The 27,234-nt window shown below is 25.3% G+C and overlaps 1 protein-coding gene across 8 annotated transcripts in view; it reads left to right on the plus strand.

Annotated features, from left to right (window-relative positions):
• The first annotated feature begins 4,109 nt into the window (after positions 1 to 4,109).
• LOC117173324 (QRFP-like peptide receptor) overlaps positions 4,110 to 27,234 on the plus strand; it is a 236,992-nt gene continuing 213,867 nt past the window's right edge. For 4 of the 8 annotated variants that reach the window (XR_004467166.1, XM_033361870.1, XM_033361819.1 and 1 more), the window contains exon 1: positions 20,237 to 20,600. Coding sequence is in view for 7 of the 8 variants with exons in the window: in XM_033361870.1 (XP_033217761.1) it covers positions 20,477 to 20,600 (124 nt within the window). In the remaining variant the exon portion in view is untranslated. Of the gene's footprint in view, positions 4,260 to 4,799; positions 4,857 to 20,236; positions 20,601 to 27,234 lie in introns of those variants that run through there. The other 4 variants (XM_033361827.1, XM_033361833.1, XM_033361840.1 and 1 more) reach the window with 4 other exon arrangements.

A 27,234-nucleotide genomic window follows, 5' to 3' on the forward strand; every position in this document is an offset into this window, starting at 1 on the left:
TTAGCTGGAGTTGCCCGGGATACATCTTAAGAAAAAAGTCAGCAAGGAAAAAAATGGTTACTAGACAAATTAGGAGAGCGTGGAGGCTTAAAGAGAAGCTAAAAAGTGGAGAGGGAAGCAGAATAACTGAAGCATGTTTAGGCGAAATTCGGAACCATGAGGCTAGAGGGAATTTGGGAAATTCAAAATGGGAGGAGAAAAGGGGAAAAATGAGAAGGGTTTGTAAGATGCGAGAAGGGGTTATGGAATGGCAGGACACGGAGTCAGAGCTATTAGTTAAACAAGGAGAAGAGAGATTGAAAAAGATTATAAATTTGAGATAAAATAGGTGGTATATGATGGTCAAAGGGTTGGAGGAACCAGAATATCTGCGAAAAATAAAAAAGGAAGACAAATGGAGTAGGGTTGTACGGTTCAGAATGGGAGAAGGAGTGAGAGCATGCAGATATTGGATGGATGAAGAGGATAGTCTATGTAGAGTATGTAAACAGGAATTGGAGCCATGGGCACATGGTTTAGAGAGATGCATAGAAGAGGAAGTGGGACAGTTGAGTGTGGATGAGTGTGTAAGATGGATCTTGGATGGTAGTGGACAGGGAGTGATGTGGATGAAGAAATTGGAAGAAGTAAGGGAAAGCAAGGAAATAGGGAAGAGCCAATCGGTTGATCCTGAAAAAGGAAATTAAAAAGCAAAAGTTAAATTCAAAATCGTGGAAAATGTTTGTTTTTCTGGAAGATCGCTCGTTACTAGAATTATTAGTATTGTTTTTTGTTATTATCATATAATTTTATTTTTAACTAAGGCGAAACATTAGAAGATAAGCAGTGGATAACTTAGTTTAAGGATGGAATGTAAATTTTATGTACATGGAGGCCCTTATGTACATGGAGCGGAGGCCCTCAAACCCGTAAAAGGGAGAGATTAAATATACATACATAACTTATAACTCTTAATTTCTAACTCAAACCGCATAACTCGCAGCTCAATTATAACTTATAACTCTTAAATTATAACTCATAACTCACTAAGCAAAACTCCTAAGTTATGATTTCGAACCCCTAATTCCTAACCCCTACTTTTTAGCTCATTACACGTAACTCATATCACGATACTTATAACTCATAATTTGGAGCTCATAAGTCGTAATTACGAAAATCATAACACAAAACTCACAAGTCACAAGCTCTAACTTCTAATTTATGACTCTTAACTTCTGACTCATGACTGGTAACTGCTAAATTATTTTTGAATTGTTTATATTTAGGAATTTTCTAATTCGAAGAGTTCAGGTGTCGGAAATTTTTCAATAAATCTCGGCAAGTTAATTTCGTGAATAATACACGTAAACTATTTTTCACCGGGAATTTTAATTTCGGTAATACCGGGAAAAGGCTATTTGTCCATTTGTGACTTTTAAATTACCGGAAATTTTATGATTTCAGGATTTTTTTTCGGGAATTGAAAAATTCCCCAATAAAAAATTGCTAGGTTTCAAAATTTTCGAATTAATCATTTATAATATTTATAATATTTGTAATATTTATAATTTATAATATTACCAAATTGGAAAAATCACGAATAATAAGATTCCCCACACTGTACAATTTCAAATTGAAACATTTCCGAATAATAAAATCCCCATACTAGAAAATTTACGAATAATAACATTTCCCACACTGTAAATTCTCCTGATTGAAAAATTTCCAAGTAATAAAATTTCCCAAATTAGAAAATTCTTGAAAAATAGAATTCTTAAATTATAAAATTCCCGAATAGTTCATAAGATTACCGAATTGGAAAACTCTCGAATAATATTATTTCTAGATAATAAAATTCTCGAATAATAAATTTCCTCAATTATAAAATTCCCGAATAATGAAATTCTCGAATTGGAAAATTCCTGAATAATAAAATGACCGAATAATTTATGATATTATCGAATTGGAAAACTCAGGAATAATAAAATTTCTGAATTGGAAAATTTTCAAATAATAAAATTCCCGAAATGGAAAATTCTCGAAGAGCAATATTCCTATATAATAATATTCCCGAAAAATAAAATTTCGGAATTTGAAGATCCTCGAATAATAAAATTCCTCAATTATAAAATTCCCGACTAATGAAATTCCTGAATAATAAAATCTTCGAATAGTTTATAATAATAGTGGATTGGAAAATTCACGAATAATAAAACTCACGAAAAATGAAATTCCTAAATTATAAAATTCCGCAATAATAAACTTTCCGAATAGTTTATGATATTACCGAATTGGAAAATTCTCAAATAGTGATATTCGTAATCATAAAATTCCCGATTAATAAAATTTCGGAATTGGAAAATTCCTGAATAATAAAATTCCCGAACAAGATTCCCGAATTGAGAAATCCGGAATAATAAACTTTTTCGAATAGTTTATAATATTACCCAATTAAAAAAAATTACGCTTAATAAAATTGCCGACCCTGTAAAATGTCCGAATTCAAAAATTCCCAAATAATAAAATTCCCGGACTGAAGAATTTTCAAAAAATAACATTCCTCAATTATAAAATTCCTGAATATTAATATTCCCGGATGGATCATAATATTTCTGATTTAGAAAACCCTCGAATAATAATATTCCTGAATAATAAAATTCCCAAATAAAAAAATCTGAATTTAAAAATTCCTGAATAATAATATTCGCGAATAGTTTATAATTATAATATTACTGAATTGAAAAATTCTCGAATAGCAATATTGCTATATAATAAAATTCTCGAATAACAAAATTTCGAAATAGTTGATTATATTATCGAATTAGAAAAATCTCAAATAGTAATATTCATAATAATAAAATTCCCGATTATTAAAATTTTTTAATTATAAAATTGCAAAATAATGAAATTCCTGAATTAGAAAATTCCTCAATAATAAAATCCCCCAATAGTTTATAATAATACCGGATTGAAATATTCACGAATAATCAAATTCCCGAAAAATAAAGTTTCCTAATTATAAAATTCCTGAATTGAAACTTCCGAAATAATAATTCACAAATAATAACATTTTTGATACTGTGAAATGTCCTAATTAAAAAATTCCCAAATAATGAAATTCCCGGACTGCAAAATTCTCAAAAATAAAATTCCTTAATTATAAAATTTCTGAATAATAATATTCCTGGATAGTTGATAATATTTCCGACTTGGAAAACTCTCGAATAATAATATTTCTAAATAAAAAAATTTCCGAATCACAAAATTCCATCATAATAAAATCCCCGAATAGTTTATAATATTACCGAATTAGAAAATTCAAGAATAAGAAAATTTCCAAAAATAAAATGTCCGAACTGGACAATTTCTGAATGATAAAATTATAAAATTCCTCAATTGGAAAATTCCTAAATAATAAAACTTTCGAATAGTTTATGATGTTATCAAATTGGAAAATTCCCGAAAGAAATCTGTCGCATTATAAAATATCCGAACTCGAAATTTCACGAATTTAAACAAGTAAACAATTTATTTATAAATATTATTATTGATTCAAATTACAATAATTGAAAATACGTATCAGAACAAAATGCATTTAAGATGTTTAAAGTTTCTAAAATTATGTTTCGAATTTAGGAAATAATAATTAAGAAAAAGATGTGTCTACATGATTTTTTCAATTATTGTTATTTTTAATTAAAATAATAATTTCAGGCACTTCAAACATGAAAAATAATATTTTTATACAAATATTTGATTTTTTTACACAAATAAAAAGATCATATTTATAGAAAAATTTAAAGGTTTATACTTGTCAATTTTTTATTCAGAGAATTTTTCAATTCAGAAGTTTTACAGTGTCAGGAATTTTATTTTTCGAGATTTTTCAGTCGTCTCTTTCAGTCGACTCGACTGCCAAATATATAATACAATATAAGTTTATTTATTCTAACTTATTTTTCAAAAAAAAAAAAATATTCTATTATTCGTAAAAAAGCACAAATTTCCAAATTGTTCGTTCGTTTACACTCGGCAATTTCCGCCTCAGCTTCGTACGCACGTCGCTTCGCGGGTTCCTCTTCAATCTCGTGGCGGGCTTTAGTCAGTTTATACTCGGTGCCGCACGCGTGTCGTATTTGAGATACCTCTCTTCTCCGAACTGTTCGACCATCTACCAAAATAAAATTTTTTTTTTTAGTAAAATATTTGTAATAAATTCGACAAAAAATCCCATCGCATTTCTTTCTGAAATCTTTCCTGAATGTGTATATGAATTTTTGGTAGATCTAATTATTGTTACTATTTCAAAATTTCTTTAGAAAATAAATAATGATTTGAAAAATATAGTCATAAACGTATTTATATTAAACAATAGTGAAGTAAAAATCAAATGAAATAAGTTTTATAGCAAATATTTTCTTAAAAAATATCTAAATCAATTTCTGAGAAAGTGCTTTTGAGTGGAGAAAAATTTCTGAAAAGTTTTTCGTGAGTGCATCTTTCCATGGAAATGATGAAGTAGTCTTTGATAAAGTTGAAAATCCAGTATTGAATTTGATGGTGTGAAAAGTTTTTGACAAAGTGTATTTTCAAATTGACGTGGGAAAATTTGTGTTATTCGGAATGTGAAAACTTGGGAGATTTAGATGCAAATCTGTGAACTTGAGTGGGCGAAACTTCCGACAGTTTTCTGACAATTGTGTCCGATTCAACTGTCAAGAAAGATTAAACAAACTTACAACTTTGCTACCAAGATTAACTCCCACAATGAGAATCACTTTCCCAGTTTCCGAATTTTGATTATTCAATCTTCTTTTCAGAAATTCTGCCTCATTAAGGAAAAACTTTAGGATTAAAAATGATTAATAATAATGTTGGTAAGAAGATTCATAAATAATTTATATAGAAACGTTTATCAGTAGGTGATTTCATTTTTGTATAAAAGGAACATCCCGAAAAATAAAATTCCCGACACTGAAAAATTCCGAATTGGAAAGTTCCGGAATAAGAAAATTCCGGCAAGTATAAAATTGCAGAAATATGAAAATCCGGAATATAAAAATTGTTGACAGTTTGTATTACCGAATTTGAAAATTTTTTAATAATATAATTAGAATATTCTCAATTATAATTCTTGAATTAATATAATAAAAGAAATTGTTTTTTCATCAATATTACTTATTAAAAATATACTAATCAAACATTTTGATAAAAAAACATCTTTTCTTAATGCTTAATTTTTTTCAATTACTGTTAAAATCTAAAATAACAATTCAAAGAAAATATATTAGGGGATAACAAAATTTGTTTCAAAATGTGCAAATGGGCATTTGAAAGTACGGGATATTTTATTATTCGGTAATTTTCCAACTCTGGATTTTTATATATTTCTGTAATTTTATTAATTCGGGAATTTCATTATTCATTAATTTTTCAATTCGAGATTTTTATAATTCGGCAGTTTTATTCTTCAAGAATTTTCCAATTTTGGAATTTCACAGTGGCGGGAATATTATTTTTCGGGGTGTTTTCAATTTGGGATTTTTTGATTTCGGAAATTTTACTATTCGGTTATTTTTCATTTTGGGCTTTTTATATTTCGAAAATTTTGTAATTTCGGGAATTTTATTTTCCGGGAATTGTCCAATTCAAGATTTTTATATTTTGCCGATTTTGTGATTTTGGAAATTTTTCATTTGGGACTTTTATATTTCGTTAATTTTCTTATTTAGAAAACTTGGTAATATTATAAACTACCCGAAATTTTATATTATGGAATTTTTAGTTATCCCCTAATTTTGTAAAATACTAAAATTAACAATTCCATTCATTAAATTTTTATATTAAATTTAATTTTATAAAATGGATAGATCAAAACAATGTTTTCTAAAAAATATCAGTGTAAAAACATTGATAAATATGAAAAAGGAAATGTTTCGTAATTGTTTAATTTAAAGACTTTTCTGAATTTTCGTGTAAATTGTTTAAAAACTTTCTAAAAATTTTCCTTATAGACAGACACAATAAAAAATATAATCCCATTCCTTTCAATATAATACATTTCTTCTTATATATTGTTTTTTTATGTTATTGACAAAAAAAATTTGGATTATTTTTTGAAAAAAATACAAATGTTTTTTGGTTTCCTCCAACTGATACTCGACTTTAAATATTTTAATAAATTTTTTCCTCTGGATAATTTTATTAATTTGAATTATTTTTTTTAAAAGTGCAAATTTTTTTGTGAAAATGTTATAAACTTGAGTATAGATGAAAATTCCGTGGAAAAATCTATTCATATTTAATATTTATGAATGCTTTTATCGATTCATTTTTTTCCAAAATAATACATTTCTCGACATATTGATTCATTATCATATATCATTTGAAACAATAATAAATGATTTTATTATTATTTTTGTGTTCTTTTTTCTTCAAACACACCTTTTTTTTTAATTTACGAACGTGAGTAGGAAATTATTATTTTTCGATTCTCATTTTTTTCACAAAAATACAAATGTTTTTTGTTTTCCTATTGACTGATATTTGACATTTCCAATTTATTTATATTAACTGTTACTAAAAATACATTTTTTCATTATTTTTTGAAAAAAATACAAATATTTTTGTCTCTCTTGACTTATGTTTTATATTTGAAATCTATTAGAATTTAAGATTAATCAAATTTTTGTTCGATTTACATTTCTTAAAAAATAATACATTTGTTTTAATATTGTGTTGTAATAACAATTTATTTTTTAAAAAGTTGATTATTTTTCTGTTTACGCTGAAAAATACAAATGTTTTTTTGAAAAACGTATTAAATTGAGTGTAAATTGATTATAATAAAATTAAAAGTAATGAAATCTTTTATCGATATATATATTTTTTTTATTGTTTCGTTCTCAAATTTAATTTAAACAAAAAAAAATGATTAGACGGATTATTTCTCAGAATAATACAAATCTTAGACAAATATTTTACTTTTCAAACCTATTAATATTGAGCATTATTAAAATCTTTGATCAATGAATTTGATGATAGTATTTTTTTGTGTTCATTTAGAAATATTTGAACTTTTTTGCACAAAAATTGATAAATGTGAATATAAAGTGATAATGAATCCGTGGACAACCCGAAACAATAAAAAAATCTGTGATTAAAAAAAAAATTTTCTTAACAAAATACAAATGCTTTTCGTTTTTCTTGACTGGCACTGGACTCTTTTAAATCTATTTGTATTTAGCACTAATGAAATGTTTAAGCGATTTATATTTTCTTAAAAATAATACTTTCTTCTTATGTTGTTTCGTACTGAAAAATTTTTTTTCTAATTAGAATTGTTTGAGCAAAGTACAAATTTTTGGTAAAATATTTATAAAAATGAGTATAAAGTGATTTAAATTCGATGGAAAAACAGAAAAGGTGAAAGAAATACTTATTAACAACAATTTTGTCGTCGTTGTTTTCTTTTAATTCGAATTATCTTAAAATGTTAGAAATCATTAAAAATGTAAAAAATTGCTTTATAATCTTCTAAATTTTCTTGGGAATTAGGAAAAATTGTTTGTCCTCTTGAAGCCTTTTTTGAAAATTCTTTTAAAGCTTCTAAGGATTTTTTAAATAAAAAACAATCTAAATGTCTAAAAATAATTTAAAGTTTAAAGTTATTCTTGAATCTCTTCAATTCTTCTAAATACTCGTTTAATTGGTTTGATTCTTTAAAAGTTTTGAGTCTTATCAAATTGAAACATTTTTCTTTAAAATCTTCTACACTCTTTTTCGAAATTAAAAAAAAAAAACTTTTTTGATTTTCTTTTAAAGCTTATTTTTCAAAATAGAAAATTATTTGAAATTTCCAAATGAATCTTATAAAAATTCCTTTTTTTAAATATTTTTAGACATCCTAAGACTTCTAATCTTTAAAAATTATTCAAATTTCTTCTGATTTTTTTTAAATTCTATAAAATTAAAAAAGTGTTCTTTCAGATTTTTCTTTGAAAATTTTAGAAACCTTTGAAGTCTTTTTATGTCATCTTTTAAAATTAATTTTTCACAAGAAAAAATCATGTTTATTTTTCTTATGAACGTAAAACGTATTTTATTTACGTGCAATCTTGCAAAATGTTTAAAAAATCTTAAAAGTTTTCATTATTTTTTAATTCTTTCAAAACTCTAGAACATCTCTCAAACTTACTCAAATTGTTTCTAAAGTTATGTAATATGGCAAAATTACAAAGGTGTGCTTCAAAATGTTTGGCAAAGCCTTCCATATTCTTTTTCAAATTTTCCCAGAAGTTTTGAAAAAAATTAAATATCCTGAAATGCCATAATCAATATTTACTATCTCTCTGAAAATGTAAGTAAGTTATTACAGATCAGTTTTTATTATTATTATTATTACTCAAATTAAGTTATTATAAAATATAGTGAGGTTGTGAAATTTTAAGAACTAAATTATTTCCTATTATTAAACAATCATTCACAATTTAAATTTCCTCTTCTATTAATAATGTTTAAAAACATTTATAAATAAATTTGATAATGTAAATTGATAAATTTCAAAATATTGATATACTTGATATACTACTTATTTTATCTGAAAACAAAAAATTGGTTTATTTTAATTACTTTTTTTTCATAAAAGTACAAATTTATGCTTAAAAAATTGATAAAAGTGAGTATCAATGATTAAATTTGCACGGTGAAACAGAAAAGTTAAAAAACTCATTTAAAAAAAATTGCATTTATCTTCTTTTTTATTTTTTATCAAAATGCAGAAGTTTTTTGGTCTCCCATGAATGATATGTTACTTTTCAAATCTATTGATACTTAGCATTATTGATATTTTTGACCGCTTCATAAAGTAATAACATTTTCGCAGAAAACCAAAACTTTAAAAAATCAGTTATTCACAACAAATTGTTAAATATATTATTCAGAAAAATATAAATGTTTTTTTTTCTCCACGATCTCTTTTCATACAGGTATTGTCTCATTTTCAAATTTAATTTGAAAAAAATATAAAATAACTAAAAATTTTGAATATTTTCGTATCTTCAGAAATTTATCAATTTTTCCATAAAAAATTTATGAAATTTTGTATAAAGTGATTGTAAATCCGTGGAGAAACAAAAATCTAAAAAAATGATTATCTTAAATTGTCGTTATTTTTTTGTAATAAAAATTATTTTCGTCTCCCAAAATTATTCATTACTTTTGTATCAGAAAGGTTGTGCACAAAAAGGTTTGATATCTTTTACTCAAAAATCCTGAAAAGTCATTAGAGCAAAAAATTAATATCAAATTTCGGCAGTGAAAAATAAATGACAGGGTTGTTATTTTTACTTGAAAAAAAAGTATTTGATTAAATCTGAGCTGAGTAATTTCGTTTCAGTATTTCATCGAATTAACTTCAATAGAATAAGCGTAACTGAATTACTTCCGCTAATAGCGTTTAGTTCTCTCGACAAGTACGACTGCTTGTTAGTAATTTTTTTCCGTCATTTCCGGAAATACCCACTGACTTTATTTCCCCCTCACTTTATTTCAAAAACCATTTTCCAACCATTATTATTTGAACACAATTCGAATTCCCATTCTGAAATCTGAGAGGAAAATTTGAACGTCAATCAATCAATCTAAATTAAAAATCAATTCCTGAATAAACACAAGTCAATTATCGTAACCTGATTTTACGAAAAAATTCCAATAAATTTAAGAGAATTTCGAAGTATCCAAGATTAATTGAGGAAAATAAAGCCTATTTAAAATTCAAATGTCAAAAGCATTCTCATGAAATCACTGGAGTTAAAGAGGATTGAATAAAATTTGAATGAATTGAAAGAAATTCTGGAACAATGAAAGGAATTCAAACGCATTTAATTAAAACTCAAATGGGTTGAAGAACTACAACAGAATTAAAAGTAATTAATTTAACCGAATTCAGAGAGATTGAGTGAAATTCAAGGGATTCGCATAAAAAATAATGGAATTATTATTAATTATATGTAATTCAAAAAAGGTATAATGGAATTAAAAACAATACAAGAGAATTCAAAGCCACTTAGAAACCGCCCATAAACTACGTTACGAATTTCAGGGATGGGGGGGGGGGGCACAATACGGACCATAAGAAAATCCAACTATTTTTTCTTTTAAAGTATCCTAATATATCTCTATTACATATTTCTCATTTGGGTAAAAATTCTACTATTTGGTTGAAACTAATTATTTTGTGGAAAATGCAACTATCTTTTCAAAAAGTAATTTTTTTTGTCAAAAAATTCAAGTACGTGGTTGAAATTTGATTTCTGATGTAAGATATTGCCGATTACTGGTAAAATAATTTTTTGACAAAACAAGAAAGAATCTGCGTCGGCCCGGATTTGAAACGCTGACTCCACTATTCACTAATTGCATTCTTGGTTCGAGTCCCGGCCGAGGCAGATTTTTCCTCGTTTTTCCAGACAATTATTTGACCAGTAATCTGCAATATCTAACACCAGAAATTAATTAATTAATTACCCTGTTCTACAAAATAGCATCAATTATTAAAATACTTGTTATGAAGTTGGACTACTTTGTTGAAAATTAATTTCTTTTTGGTTGAATGGTTTATTGTAAACAATTCTTTCCTGGTTGAAAATGGACTTTTTTGTCGAAAATATTATCTTTTTTTATTGAAATTCAACAATTTGTTTGAAAATTAACTATTTTTTAAAATTACTTTTTTATTTTTAAAATTAACTTTTTTGTCGAAAATGAAATTTTTTGGATGAAAATTCATATTTCTTATTAAAAATTCAAATATTGGGTTAAAAATGAAACTATTTGATACAAATTTAACTATTCAGAATAAAATTGAACTATTTTTGAGAAAATTAGCCTTTTGAAGAGAATGTCATCTTTTTGTCTTAAAAACTCAACAAATTGATTGAAAATGAACCTATTTTTGCAAGTAAATTTTTGTTTGAAAAATAACTTTTTCTTCAAATTAACCTTTTCAGTTAAAAATTCATATTTGTTATTAAAATTTCAAATATTTGTTTAAAAATTAACCTATTTAATTAAATTCAATGGTTTGGAACAAATTTAACCTATTTTGTAGAAACTTAACTTTTTTGTTAAAAATTCGTTTTTTCAGAATTGAAATTTTTTGCTAAAAAATGGTCGTCTTTGGTTAAACCCAAATGTTTGAAAATGCACTTTTTTCTGATAAAAGATAATTTTTTAATTGAATATTTTTTGGTTTCATTCAACTAATAGAAAATTCGTATTTTGGTAAAAATGTCTTTCTTGGTTTAAAATGAAATTCTTCAAAAAGAAATTCCATCTGTTTGTTTTAAAAATTCAAGAAATTACTTAAGAATTAATTTTTTTAATGAAAATTAACTTCTTACTAAAAATAAAACTATTTTATAAAAATTTAACTATTTGAAAAAGAATGACCTTTTTTTGTGAGAAATTAACATTTTCGTTGAAAATATATATTTGCGGGTTGAAAAATCAACTGTTTTGTAGATAATTCGCCTTTTTCTTTTCAAAATTTAAAAAATGTATTGAAAAATCCAGTATTTTGTTGAAAATTCATATTTGCTGGTAGAACAATAGTTTGAATATTTGGTTAAAAATTTATATTTTTTATTGAAAATTTAAATACTTTATTGACCTAGTTTGTTAAACAAATTTGTTTAAAGATTTACTTCTTTTTGGTTAAAAGTTGATTTTTATCTGAAAATTGAACTAGTCTATATTTGGTTGAAATTTTTATTTTTATAATTTGAAAATTCAACTATATTTGGCTCAAAGTTCATCTTTCTTGATTAAAAAATAATGTAATTGGTTGAGGATTGAACGATTTAGTTAAAACTCCTATTTTTTTTCGTTTAATTCAACTGCTTGAAAATTCATCGTTTATTCTAAGAAATTCTTTCTTGTTTGGAAATCAACTTTTTTGTAGAAACTTTTATTCTTTCATCTCAAAAATTTAACAACTTGAATAAAAATGAACACTTTTATCAAAACAAACTTTTTTGTTAAGAATTAACTTTTTGTTGATAATTTACTTTTTTGTTAATAATATATTTTTTTGCTTAAAGATTTAAATAATCTGATATAAATAAAACTATTTCATAAAAATTTAACTATTTTTGAAAGAAAATTTAAAAATTTTGTAGAAAGTTAACATTATTGTTGATAAATTATATTTTCGGGTTGAAAATTCACCTTTTTGTAGGTATTTCGCAATTTTCTCTTCAAAAGTCTACAAATTTAATGAAAATTTCTCGTTTCAGTTAAAAATTCAAATTTTTTGGGAAAACAGAAATTTAAATATTTGATTAAAAAATAATCTTCTTTTATTGAAAATCCAACTACTTGGCGGAATTATTTTGTTAATTTTTTTGTAAGATTCACCTCTGGTTGAAAATTAATTTTGTTTCTTGAAAATTCATATTTTTGGTTATGAAATTTAACTACTTGATTGAAAAATCACATTTTTTGTCAAACTGGACTGATTAAAAATACGTTTTTTTCTGATAAAAATTATGTTCTTTGCTAAAATTTTGAAGATACCAATTTTGATTAAAAAATATATTTTTTTTTAATTAAAAATTTATTTAATTGGTTAAGGATTCAACTTTTACAAAAAAATAAATTATAAATAAAATATTTTATTTTGTTAACACAACATTCTTTCCAAGTGCAGTTATTTTTATTTTTTCTTCTTAATTTCCCTGTGATGTTTTCTGTTAATTTGGCTGCACGTCTGTCATCAGAAAGCAACATTTTTAACTAGACCTAGCCAACTGGCAAGTGGTCTACTTGCGAACCGGAAATTCCGAAAGTTTAGGGAATATTGTGACAAACAGAAAAAAAATAGTAATTAAAAATGAATTTAACTAAAAAAAAAAGGAATCTTGTGATTCTTCCTTTGCAGCTATTCAGCGAAAAACAGGAATTTAAGTATTAATACAACTAATCTGTTTAAATCCAATCTTTTTATTTATTTCGTTGATAAAAAATGTTTAAAATGTTTTTTTTTTTTTAATAAATAGAATATGAGGTTTTAGATTGTGGAAAAAAAATATTATTTTAATTGAATCCTTCTATGTTTTTTCCATTCACTAAAAGAATAAAGCCAAAGCAATAAATGCCTTAATGGTTAATTATCGATTTTCCAATACTACGAGCTGCGTTTTTTACCTTCTTTTAGCGGTTCTATCGTAACTCTGAACATATCTTAAAACAAGTCAATTTACCGGTTCTTTCTTTTTTTCGCTTAACAGAATTGCAACTCGTAATGACCGTTTGTTAGCCATTATGGTTTACAAAAAAATATTACAACAAGCTATTTTTTATTTTGGACAAAAAATACAATTTTGAAAAATCTGTTTAATTTTTCCACCTATTATTTTAATATTAAAAGATCTTTACTAAAAAAAATTGGATAAAAAAAGAATGAATCTTAGCCTTTATCTCATTTCAGAGATTAGATTCAAAATTCAGAAGTTGTTAAAAAATAGCAAAATTTTTTTGAATTTTGAAAAATGTTTATGAAAAGTAATTCTTTATTTTAAAAGATTAATTTGAAAAGAATATTTGAAAAAAAATTTAACATTATTTCCCAAGTTTTTAAAATGTACAGAAATAATTTTAAACTTGAAAAAATTTCACCGAATTTTATTTTGAAAGAAAATTTTTGAAGATTTGAAACAAAAAATTTAAAGCTGATTTCTACTAATTTCTTATTTTACAAAAGTTGTTTTAAAACTTAGTTTAAAAATGTCTAAAACATTGCAAAAGATTTCCGAAATTATAAAAAAGAATCAGGAAGGTTGTCAGGAAACTTTTGTAATTTTGCAGAATTCTTGCAATGTTTCAGGAAAATATCGAGTAATTTTGAAATATATTTCAAATTTTGTTTTAAATTTAAAAAATAATTTGAAATTTGAATAGATAAAAACATTTTTTGAATGAAATGTAGATTTTTGAAGATTTAAAAATACAATTTTGAAGTTTTTTTTACGATTTTCAAAAGTTTCAAGATAATGCGAAAAATCTCTTAAGACTCTTGAGAAAATTGAAAGTGATTCTTTATCTTGAAAAATTAATTTGGAAAAATGTAGATTTTTGATGATTTGGAACAGGAAGCTCAGAATCTTTCTAAGAATTTTGAAAGGTTTCAGGAGAAGAAAAACTTTTTTTTAAAGAATAATGACAACATTTTTATTAATTTTTAATTTTTAAAAATTCACTATGAGACAATAACTATTTTCAAAAAAATTCAAGACAATCCAAAAGAAAAATTTGTTAATGGAGGATTCCAGTATTTCTTTGATAATTTGTATTTTTTGGATGAAGTCAACTGTTTTTTTTTAGATTAAAATATTAACTTAAAACATAAATAAGAATAATAATTATAATAAATAAGAAAGTTGTAAATGATTAAGCTTTGAAGATTTAAAAATATTATGATTTTTTTATTATTTTAAAAGATATTTTGCAGTTTTACAAGTTTGAAAAGATTTCAACAAAGTTAAAAGGGTTTTTGAAGGTTTTCAGTTGAAAAAACTTTTTTTTTAAATTGCAAGGAAAATTTAGAGTTATGTTTTATTTTGATGAAATAAGTTAAAAAAATTTTAAAACATTTCAAATTATTTGGTAAAATTGTTGACGAAAATTTGAACTTTGGAAAATTACAACATTTCAGAAAAAATCGAATAAGTTTGAGAGATATTTAGAAGTATGAAAAATATACAAATATAATATCAATCCGAAAAACAATTTGAACAAATGTAAAAAAAACTGTAGATTAAAAAAAATCTTCAGCTAAAAATTTAAAATATGTTCAATAATTATAAATGGTATCAACAAAAGAAACAAATTTTCTGTAGATTTTTGAGAATATTTTTTATTATTTTTTATGTTACAGAATTTATTTTAAGAGAATATTGCAAAATACTTTAAAAATATTTTGAAAGATATTCAAAAGTTATTAATACACTTTGAAAATAATTAATATTTTAAATATTTTGAATTTTAAAAAAGAGTTTTTAAGGTTTTAAAATTTTAAAAATGTTTCTACAATTTCTGTCAATATTTTGTGATTTTTTATTTTAATTAAATAGTGATTATTTATTGTTTTTTAATCAAGGCAATTTTGGAAAAATTTGAGCTACTTTAATATATATTTAGGAATATAGAAGTTTTGAAGAAATTATAAATTTGGTAAAACTTTGCAAGATATTGAAAATTTATAAGAAAATTTTAATTAAACAAAATAAATGTTTTTTTTTTCGTTATATTCAATCCTTTTTGGTTTAGGATTGAACTGTTTGAATAAAAATAGGTATTTTTTGGATAAATTAAACTATTTGATTTCAAATCAATTTTTTTCTATTCAGTTAAAATATGAATTATTATAAATTTTTTGTTGAGAATTTTTTTTGTGGTTGGAAAGTTATTTTGTTTGAAGATTTATTATTTTAGTTGGAAGTTCGTCTTTTTTGGTAGAAAATTAATCTTCTCAGTAGAAAATTCGTCCATTTCGATGAAAATGATTTATTTTGTTTACAAATTTGTCTTTTCAAAATGAATTTAACTTTTTTATAATAAAAATTTAAAAGAATCATAATTTTTGTTTGAAAAATTCACGTATTTGGTTGAAGATTAACTTTTATATTGAAACTTTGATTTTAAGCAATTGACATTTTCAAAATGCTTTTTGAATTCTCTCAAAAATTGTATGAAAAATATATTCATAGAGCTTTATAAGTAAATAAATAAATAAACCTAAAAAATAAAAATTTTCAAAAATTTGTTTTGTATAAAAAGTAATTTTTTGCCTCAAAATTTTAAAAACTACACGCGCGAGTACCGCACAATTGATAGTGCTAATGCAATAAAAAACTTGAATAAAACTTTGTTTTAATTTAATTAAAATAATAAGTACATAAAAACAAAAAATATAAAATCGAAATGGTTAAAAAATGAAAAAAATAAAATTTTCAAATGCATGAAAAAGCAAAGTTATTTCGTGTCTCACTTTTCTTGCGATTTTTTGTTTTTAGAAAGTGTTGAATGAACCCGCCGGAAGGCGAAAACCTCGTAGAGAAGCATCTGCTGCATTCGCATTCGTCTGCAGGTTCTGTAGAAGATTTACGTTTACGTGAACTTGCGTGGCAAACATCATGTATGTGGTTGTGCTATGTGCATGATTTTAGCTCAATATAACTGATATAACCTACGTGAGAGAGAATATATTACTTGTGGTTTCGGAAAAGGCACTGAAGCCCCCCCCCCCCCACTAGCGGCTAGAATCGTCTCGTCATCTCAAAACTTCGGGATGGGATTTATTCTTGGGTAGAAAATGAAGATAGGAAACGTGCGGTCAAATAAGATCTCTAGTCGCAAGAATCTTTCTTAACAGGAATCGAAATATTTCGTAAAAAATGACTTTGTATATTATTTAACTCCTAAAAAGTAGAGAAAAATTTATTTCAGTTATTTTTTTTTGTCTGAGATAAGGTGTATTAGTTTCGGAGATATCGCTATTTGAACTTTGGACAAGGGTCGCGTAGTTTCGTTCTTAGGGCTGAGCGCCTCAAGGGCTCGAGTCCCGCTAGGAAAACTTTTTTTTTTACCTTATTCACTAGATACACGTATTCCAATTCATAATTTTTAATATATTAAACAATATTTTTCAAATATTGGTTTAATTAAACTGACAAATAACGATGAAACGTATATTTTTGTTTTTCTTAAATCGATGAGTAGTTTTCGAGATATTGCAATCTGGAATTTTGTACTTTGCCACTCAGGTGAAGAATCGTTCAGTCGTGTCATCGCGCAACATCGGGAATACGATCCCTAGTAGCAAAATTCTTCTCTACTTCAATTTAAAAAATTCATAAGCTGCTACATAATTCCTAGAAGGAAGAGAAAAATAAAAATATACTTATTTTTTGTTTGAGATAAGGTATAATAGTTTTTGGGATATCGTCATTTGAAATTTCGACATGGGTCATGCAAGGCCGTTTCTAGGGCCGAGAGTCTGAAGCGTTCGAGTCCCACTCCAGAAACTTTTTTTTTTATTCCTGATAAACTAGTTTTATTCATTATTGTTTAGTAGCCTATTCTTATTTATAATTATTGATATATTACAAATATAATTGTAGAAATTTTGGTTTTAACAAACTACCAAAAAACGATTAAAAGAGTATTTTCTTGTTTTGTTTAATCGTTCAATAGTTTACGGGATATAACAATTCGAATTTTCGTACTTTTCCACTGAATGGAAAAATCGTTCCATTGCATAATCGCGCAACGTAAGTATGGGATTTATTCTTAGGTTTAAAACGCAGATAGGCAGCGTTCAGTTAAATATAATCTCTAGTAGCAAGATTTTTTTTCTAACGCGAATAGAAATAATATTTCACTGAAAAAAATATATTCAATATAAGTCCTTAAAAATTAAAGAAAAATTCTATTTGTGCCTATTCTTCTTAGAGATGAGGTCTTCTAGTTCTAGATATATCGTCATTTAAATTTTGGACAAGAGTCACTTAGTGTCGTTTCTAAAGCCGGGATCCTCAAGGGTTCGAGTCCCGCTCAAGAAACTTTTTTTAAGTTCCTTATTCACTCATTTAATTTATTATCGTTTGGAAACGTATCCTTTTTCATAATTTTTAATATATCAAAACAATGTTTTTAAAAAGTTGGCTTAAGCAAAATAAAAAAAAAAAAAAACAATGAAAAGTGTGTTGTTTTGTTTTGTTAAATCGCCCAGAGATATCAAAATTTGAAATTTCATAACACATGCATGATCTCAACTCGTTTCAATGCCTACGAAGTGGACCAGTTAACTGATTTGACAGACTGTTTGACTGATTAAAAAAATTTAAAGCGATAAGTTACAAAAGATAACAATAAATTACCATAAATTATCGCAAATTTAGACAATCTTTGTATACTTCGAATTTCCGTAAATTATTATTTTTTTATTAATTTCAGGAATGTTCCAAATGTCAAGAATTTTCGAGATTTCTAGTTTCAAAATTTCGAACATTCAACATTTTTTGACAATTTTTAAGTCTACCATAAATTCCCACATAGTTCAAAATTTCTGAAGATTATAAGCATTTTCAAACTGAAGAATTAAAAAAATGTTCAAAATTTAAAAATTTTTATAAAATTGTTTATGATTTTTAAACATTTCAAGAATTTCTAACATTTTAACAATGTAAAAAATGTCGAGAAATTTAACATTGTTACAAAATTAGGGAATTCGAAAAATTTTAAGATGTTTTAAAATTTCCAAAATAATTCATTTTATAAAATTTTCAAATATTCCAAAGTTAAAAAAATATGTTGACGGTTTGAACTAACTCGAAGTGATAAGTTACAAGAGTTACCGATTAATTCCCATAAATTTCCGAAAATTTTGGAAATTTTTTGATGCTCTAAATTTTCGCAAATTTCTTAAATTTTCAAAATTTTTGGTAATTTATAAATTTACCATGAATTTCAAAAATGTGAAGAAATTTTACAATTTGAAGAATTTTGAAATTTCTGAACATTTTAAATAATTAAAAATTTTCAAAATTTCAAGAATTAAAACATTTTTAAATGGTTCAAGAATTCTAAAAATTTCAAGATATTGTAAAATCGTAAGAATGAAAAAAAATGTTAAAAAATTTACATTTTTTTTACAAAATTAAGGAATTAAACAAATTTCCGGATGTTTCAAAATTTCTAAAATGTTTCAGTTTCTGAAATTTTTAAATATCTGAAAATTAAAAAAAAACGGTGACAAATTGAAACAACTCAAAGCGATAAGTTACAAAAGTTACCGATAAATTATCATATATTTTTGAAAATTTCGGAACTTTTTGGATGCTCTAAATTTTCCTGAATTTTTAAAATTTTCAAAAATTTTGGTAATTTATAAATTTACCATGAATTAATTTTTTTTTAATATTTAAAATGTGAAGAATTTTCCAAATTTAAAGCATTTTAAAAAATTCCAAAACTTTTACAAAATTAAAGAATGTTTTTTAATTTCTCAAACTTTGGTAATTTTGAGATTGAGAAAACTTTTAGAAAATTAAAATTTTTTAAGGCTTTGGAATTCTTCTAAAATTCTGAACATTTTTTGAATTCTCGGAATTGTAAAAAAAAATTTTGAAAATTTTTGCAATATTAAAAAAAAAAAACAAAAACGGATTATTTGGCAAATTGAATTTTTTCCAAGCTATAACTTACAAATTTTGCAGATAATTTACCATAAATTACCGAAAATTTGGGAAATCTTTGGATACTCAGCTAGTATCCTAAATTTAAATATTTTCTAAAACTTAAATCATTTTTATAATTTACAGTATTATTCAAATTTTAAGAATTTCCGAAATGTCAAAACTTTTTAAAAACTCAAGAATTTTGAAAAATTGAGAAGTTTTAAAAGTTTAAAGAATTTTCTAAATTTAAGGAATTCTAAAAATTTTTCAATTTTTTAGAATTAACATTTTTTTAGTAATTTATAAATTTAAAACAAATTTCTAAAATCTGTAGGATTTCCAAAATTCTTAGAATGTTTAAAATGTCAAAAAAACTTTTTTGGAAATTTTCGGCAATTTATAAACATACCAATGACCATAAATTTGTGAAATCCTTAAAATTTTTGCTAATTTATAAATTGACCCGAAATTTCCTTAAATTTCAAAAATTTCCTAATTTTCCACTAAAACAAAACTAAAGTTTCCCTACTTATGGCATAATATACTATTTCGCATATATACATTACAGACATGAACGTTAAAAAAAACGAGCACTGATAAAATAATTAAATTATTAAAAACAAATAAAAGCTGATAATTTCAATAACAAACTAAAACTGAATTTCTGGAATTTGTTGTTTATGTTCAAGATAAATTCAATTATATAATAATTAATGTCCCTCTTTCAATGAATTCCTCGGATTCTTATCTCATGAATTGAGGTTGGGAGGAGGGGCTGGTGAAAAGACGATTGAATAATCGGCGATATTCTGAACAGCTTCGTCCCCATTGAGAACGTGACCTAGGATCACACCAGTGCCGAGGCGTCATTCCCCTAGAGTTGATCGAGTGATCGAAGTTGGCAAAGAAATCTGATTAAAGTGGCTTATTAAGCGCGACAACCCCCCCCCCCCAATTCCCCCCAGCTAAAGATTGCTCGACTCTTTCCCAGTCTTGCGATTTTAATAGCCGAGTGTAAAATCCCACTTAAATATTGTTATAATGTCCTGAAGGGGTGCTTTTTAATTTTATCATCCCTCACCATGTACTCGTTAAAAACAAAGTGCACTGTATAAATAAAATCAAAAATGGTGTTGAGAATAAGAAGAACTAGCGCAATTCGAATTTTCGTATGCTGGATTCGGGGTGGAAAAGGACCAAAAAAGTGTGTGAGAGTGGCCTAAAAATTGTTGGTGGCGAAAAGAAAATTTGAAAAAAAAATGAATTTTTCAAACTTTTCGGATGATTCCATGCCACCTGATGATGGAGACACTGGCATCCCCTGGGCGGAATATGGACCAGTACTCTTCATATATTCGCTTACATTTCTGCTTGGATTTATTGGTAAATATGAAATTTTGTTATAGTTAATACCGGAATTAAATTAAACTTTAATAACATTTATTTAGCAGGTTTTTTTTGTTTTTTGAATGGACCAGTAGTTGTGGAGATGAGCCAGGAATCTTAGGTTGCAACTTAAGGCGTGGTTCGTCGCTTTAAAGCCATGCGTCAAGAGTTCGATTCTCGGTCGAATCTTTTCTCTTTAGTTTTTTTTCTTAATTGAAAAAAATATGTAGTTAAATTTCCACCAACCAAAAAATGGAACTTTTTAACCAAACACCTAAATTTAAAAAAAACGACATTTGAACAAAGAAAGAAAATTCCATTAATATAATGATTTTTCAAACAAAAAGACGAATTTTCTAAAAAAAAGTTGAATTCTTAAACCAAAAATATGAATTTTTAACAAAAATTTATTTTTCAACTAAATAGTGGAGCCTTTTACCAAACTAGTGAAATTTTTAACAAAATACGTGAATTGTCAACAAAAATAGATGAATTTTCATCGAAAAATATTATATTTAATATTACTTTTAGCAAAAAAGATTTTAATTTGAAATCAAACACAGCTGAATTCAAAAACAAAAAAAGAATTTCCAACAGAATATCTAAATCCTCGACCAAATCAGACTAAGTTTCTAAAAAAATAGTTAAATTAAAAAATATATATATTTTTTACCAGATGAGATAAATTTTTAAACGAAAAGAGGGGAATTTTGAACAAAGAAAGTAAAGAAATTCCACTGATTTGTTGAATTTTCAAGCCAAAAAGACAAATTTTCTACAAAATAGTTGCATTTTCATATCGTCAATGTGAATTCTTAACAACAAAGTTACTTTTTGAGCAAATAGTTTAACACTTTTAAAACATTTTAATTGATAATTTCCAATATTAAATACCACTAAACTATAAAATTGAGAATTTTTAACTTTTATAAACTGTAAAGTTGAAAGATTCAAAAATATATTAATCCAAACTATAAATTAAAAAAAAATTATATCCTGCTACTTAAATTTAAGTTAAGCATTAAAAATTGAAAGATTACAATAGTTTTTTAATTTGAACACTTTTTCAATTAAAAGTTATATTACTTTAATTTTTAGTCGTCAAAAATTAATGATATTCTTATTTAGACAATAAAACTTGTTTTGAAATATTTGTAAATGTTCTCTCAACAATTGTTTTAAAATAAAAAATCACTTTAAATTTCCAAAGGAATCTTCAGGAAATTTTTGTATAATCTTTCAATATTCTTAAGTTCCTAAACAGCCTTAAAGTTTCGTTCCAAAAAATTAAAAAAATTTTATTTAACATTTTTTTTACTTGAAAAATTTTAAATTATTTTTTAAATCTTTTGAAAACTTTAAAAAATAAAAAATAATTTTAATTTTCTTAAGAATACTAATAAATTTTTACTAGCTTTTGAATTTTTCTAAAAGGTTTAAAAAGCTTCTAGATTTTTGTTCAAAACCTTTAAAAATCTACATTATGTTTTTCATTTTTTTTAATATTTTCAAGTTTTGAATGATTTTATCATCTTTCTAAAGCTTCAAAATATCTGTTAAACTTACCTAAATTTTTTCTAAAGTAATAATTGTTCAGTTATTATACATTCTTTAATTTTTTAAATGTTCTGTTAAAATGAATATTTAAAAATCAAAAATCATAGAAAGTTCTCCTAGGAATCTCAGAAAATTTTTTTATTATATTAAAACCTTATAAAACCCTTTAAAAGCTTGATAATTTTACTACCAAATTTTCAGAAATCTATATCTATTTAATAATATATAAAAATATGTATCAACAGATTTTTTTACTACTCTGAGAATCTTTTGAAATTTTTCAAAAAATTGTCTTAAAAGTAACTTTAAAAAATTGAAAATCATTTTAATTTTCCTAAAAATCTTTTGTTTTCAATTGTTTGAAATCTTTGCAAAACTTCTAACTATATCTTGAAATTATCTAAGTTTTTTCTAACGTAATAGTTGTTTAATTATTATTTATTCATTAAAATTTGTTTTCATTAATTTCTTTTATTCTGCTAAAATTAATAATTTAAAATAAAAAATCACAACAAATTTTCACTAGAATTTTAAAAACATTTTTTATGAATCCTGAATCCTTAAAAGGCTTAACAAATTTAATTTCTCAAAACTAATTTTTCCAAATAAAAAATCATTTCTGTTTTTCTAAAAATCTTCATAAATTTGTTTCATTCTTTTGGTTCTTTTTTCAATGCTTAAAAAGCTTTTAAATTTTTTTTTTCAAAGCGTTCAAAATTATATTTTTTAAGAATCTTTTCAAGAATAAAATTATTTTTTAATCTTTTTAAAACATCCAAATATCTTTTAAACTGCCCTGGATTTTTTCTGAATTAATAATTGTTAAATTATTATTGATTCCCTAAAATTGGTTTTAAAATATGAAATTTGAACTTCAAATTTAAAAAATTGAATTCAGTAGATTTTTTTATTTTGTTAAATGGCCGCGTGAAGGGTTATATTCTCGTTCGAATTTGTTCTCTTTAGTTTTTTTTTCTTTATTCGAAAAAAATATATTTCATCTTTCAACTTCATTTTGATAGGTTCCGATACATTCTGAGCACTTTAAAAAATGTTTACTTAAAGCCTTTAGAAAATTTTAGACGCTCTTAAATATTATTAGAAGATTGAAAATTATAAAAAAAAACATATTGCACGGCTCTAAAAATTTTTATTACATTTTTGAGGTTTTATGTCAGGTTTTCAATAAACTAAGTTTAATATTTTTTTTTATTATTACGGTCGTCTTGATTGCTTTTATAAACTTGGTTAAGAATGCTATTGGTGTCGTTGTGTATTTTCGATCGATTAAACGAGTACAGCGACAATTTTGAGAGGAATTCCGTGACGATGCTAACCTGCCTTTTTGTACTTTTTTTCTTTCGTTTCCGTGATTTAAATATACCGCCGGAAATCTGTCCACCTTTTCCCCGACCCACTCCCTGGGTTGAAGAATTCGTTTTCTAACGAAAATCGATGCTGTTATTTATGCGTCAAAGAATAATTCATGTTCTCACGCCAGAATATTCAAAAGCGTTCCTGTAGCGGACATGTAAATGAAGTAGAAGAGAGATTAACGTTTTTCTTTTTAAATTTTTGTAAAAGGAAATTGAAGTTAGCACCAGGATGTAAATTTTCAAGTCAATCGGATTTGCTTTGTTAAAATCGGAATAAATAAAAAGCAAGCGAAATAAATCAGATTTAAAATATGGAAATCCAAAAGTTTTAATTGATTGACTCAAATGTAAACTGATTTAATTCAAATCAACCTAACTTTACATATGTCAATCGGATTACATCGAATTTTACATTATTCTCGTCGATTCGGAATTAATCATTTTCAATCGGATTAAATCAAAATAAATTCCATTCAATCGGTTGGTAATGAAATAAATCCGAATTAATCGGAATTAACCGATTCCAATCTTAGTGAAGCAGAATCAATAGGATTTAATTCTATAGTTCTAATTCTACTGAAATCAATAAGATTCAATCGGATTTTAGAGAAGGTAATCAGATTTTTTAAACGGATTGACTCAAATGGAACCTGATTTAATTTAAATCAACCCAAATTTGCAGGTGAATCAAATTGAGATAAATTTTAATTTACTACCATCAATTTGGAATTAGTTATTTTCAATCTGATTATAAATCTAACTAAATTCCGATCGATCGGGTTTTAATTAAATAAATCCGATTCAGTCCGAATTGACCGGTTTCAATCATAATGAAGCGGAATTAATACGATTTAAGATGATTTATTCGAAATCAATCGAATTTACATTCTGCCAAATTCAATAAGATTTAATCAAATCTAATTCCAGTTAATTTAATCCAACCAGATATAATATAAATCAATCGGATTCAGTTCGAATCAGTTTGTCCAGACCAACTGACCCAATCGGAATTATACGATACGAATTAAACTAAATCCGAATAGACCGGAATTCAATCGGAATTCAATCGGAATTAAACCGAATGAAATTGGATTAAACCTGTTTAAATGATAAAACCAATTTGTTTCAATTAGATTGAACAGAAATCAATAAAATCGAACAGAAATCAATTCAAATGAATTAGGCTCAACCAGTTTGAATCGGAAATCTACTCGATTCGCCCGAAACTAATCGGATTCAAATGTAAAGAAACCTATTGAATAAGAATCAATTCCACTCAATCAGAATTTTCAATGTAAAAAACTTGCTTTTCTTTCAAGAAATTTAAATAAGAATCTAAATATTTATATTAAATAAAGACTTTTTTTAGATAGTATTGTAAAATTTAAAAATTTTCTGATATTTTTTAATAACAATTCAGAGGGTGGCTGAATTTTATTAGGAAAGTAGAGCAGCCTGGATGCTGCAGGCGATTTAAGCTGCTTTGACGATAATAGTTTGCTTGGGTAAAAAATACCTAGCGCAGTTTTGTATGTTATAACAATGAGTGTTATCGCGGAAGTTTAGTATAGTCTGCGAGCAAGAGAAAATAAAGAAAATCAAGGAAAAATGGAAAGCAGATTCGTCTAAGTAGCAGTTTCTATAACAAATAAGTATTTAAGACGACTTAAAAATAATTTTTTTTTTCAAATATTTGGATTAAGACACTTAACTAATGTGTTTGATGGATTTGCTAAATAGTTTCGTTATTTTTTATGGAAAATTAAATTTTATTGTGTGGTACTATATTGTACTATATCACACAGTACTGTACTATACGACACTGCATTATACGTTATTATACTGTAGTATACTAAACTATACTATAATTTACTATACTACATTTTACTACACTATATGTTACTGTATTAAACTGTACTATACTTTACTGTACTATACTATACTATACTATAATATACTAAATTGACTTAATTATACTGTAATATACTGTACTGTACTGAATTTTATTTTACTACACTGTATTTTTTACTTTGATGTATATTTTGATGTATTGTACTATGATGTACTATGATGATACTATACTTTGATGTATTGTACTATGCGGTACAACAGTGTATTACTGTTTACTACACTGTATAATAGTGTGGTACACTGTAACATACTATACTATATTATACTGCCCTGCACTCTAAATGACTATAATGTACTGTATTGTACTAAAGTACTATACTATACTATAATATGCTACAGGATTCTACACTATATCACTCTGTACTGTAATGTACTGTGCTTTATTATACTATACTGAACTTTATTGTACTATTCTATACTGTTTTGTACCACAGCGTCCTACAATGCACTAATCTATACTGCATGGTTCTATACTATACTGTACTGTACTGTATTAATTTAATGTATTTCACTTTACTTTTCTGCAATATATTGTATTTTACTGTGCTATGCTGTATTTAAATGTGCCAAACTGTAATTTATAGTACTTTACTATAATTTACTTTGCTATACTTTACTACAATGTACTGTACTATACTGTAAATTACTTCTCTACAATGTACTATACTGTACTATAATGTTTTATAGTGTACTGTACTACACTGGATTGCACTATACTGTATTATAATGTAAAGTATTATACTGTATGATACTATACTCTACTGTACGGTATTACATGGTTGTATGCAGTAATATTCCGCCTAGTACCAAACTATTAAATTTAATATTGTATAGTGTAATAAGTTTATAACTATACAATATACAGGTTATAGTAAGATACAGTAGAGTGTTATACTAGTGCACTAAGATAATATACTGTAGTACTATAATCCTGTTGTATTTTATTACTGAAATACTGTAGTATTATTTTGACTATTACAACAGTTTATACTGCAGTGCTAGATTATAACTGTATTTTACTTTTGCAATATTATAGTGCAGGTCTGTATTTAACTAGGTGGTACTGTAGTATTATTTTGCCTAGTATGGTACTATTTAGTTAGGCACTATTGGGCGCATTAATGTACAGGGCTGTTAAGTAGAGTACTGTAAACAGACTATTGAATCTAGTACGGTGTTTGATTCTAGTACTGTACAGTACTATTGATTCTAGAACTGTATAGTGCTATTAATTCTTGTATTGTACAATGCTATTGATTCTAGAACTGGGTAGTGTTCTTGATTCTCGCGTTGGACAGTATTATTGATTCTAGTAATTTACAATGCAATTCATTCTACTGCTGTACACTAATGTTGATTATTTTACTACAGAGTACTGTTGATTATTGCACTGTAGATTGGTATTGATTCTAGTAATTTAAATTGTTATTCTTTCTAGCACTGTGCATTATCATTAATTCTTGCGTTGTAGGGCACTTTTAATTTTAATACTGTACAATAATATGTATTCCTGTACTATACAGTATTGCTGATTCTTTATTGTAGATAACTATTGACTCTAGTATCTATACAGCGCTATTGATCATAGTGCTTTTTAGCGCTATTTATTATAGTACTATATACTGCTATTAATTACGGTGTTATTCATTTCTATAAATTATAGTACTGTACAGTGCTATTGATTGTAGTATTATATTGTGCTATGAATTATAGTACTGTAAACCACTATTGATTCTAGTACTGGGTAGTGTCATTGATTCTTGCATTGAAGAGTACTATTGATTCTT

Source organism: Belonocnema kinseyi, chromosome 1 (assembly GCF_010883055.1).
Source record: "Belonocnema kinseyi isolate 2016_QV_RU_SX_M_011 chromosome 1, B_treatae_v1, whole genome shotgun sequence".
Classification (NCBI taxonomy): Eukaryota; Metazoa; Arthropoda; class Insecta; order Hymenoptera; family Cynipidae; genus Belonocnema; species Belonocnema kinseyi.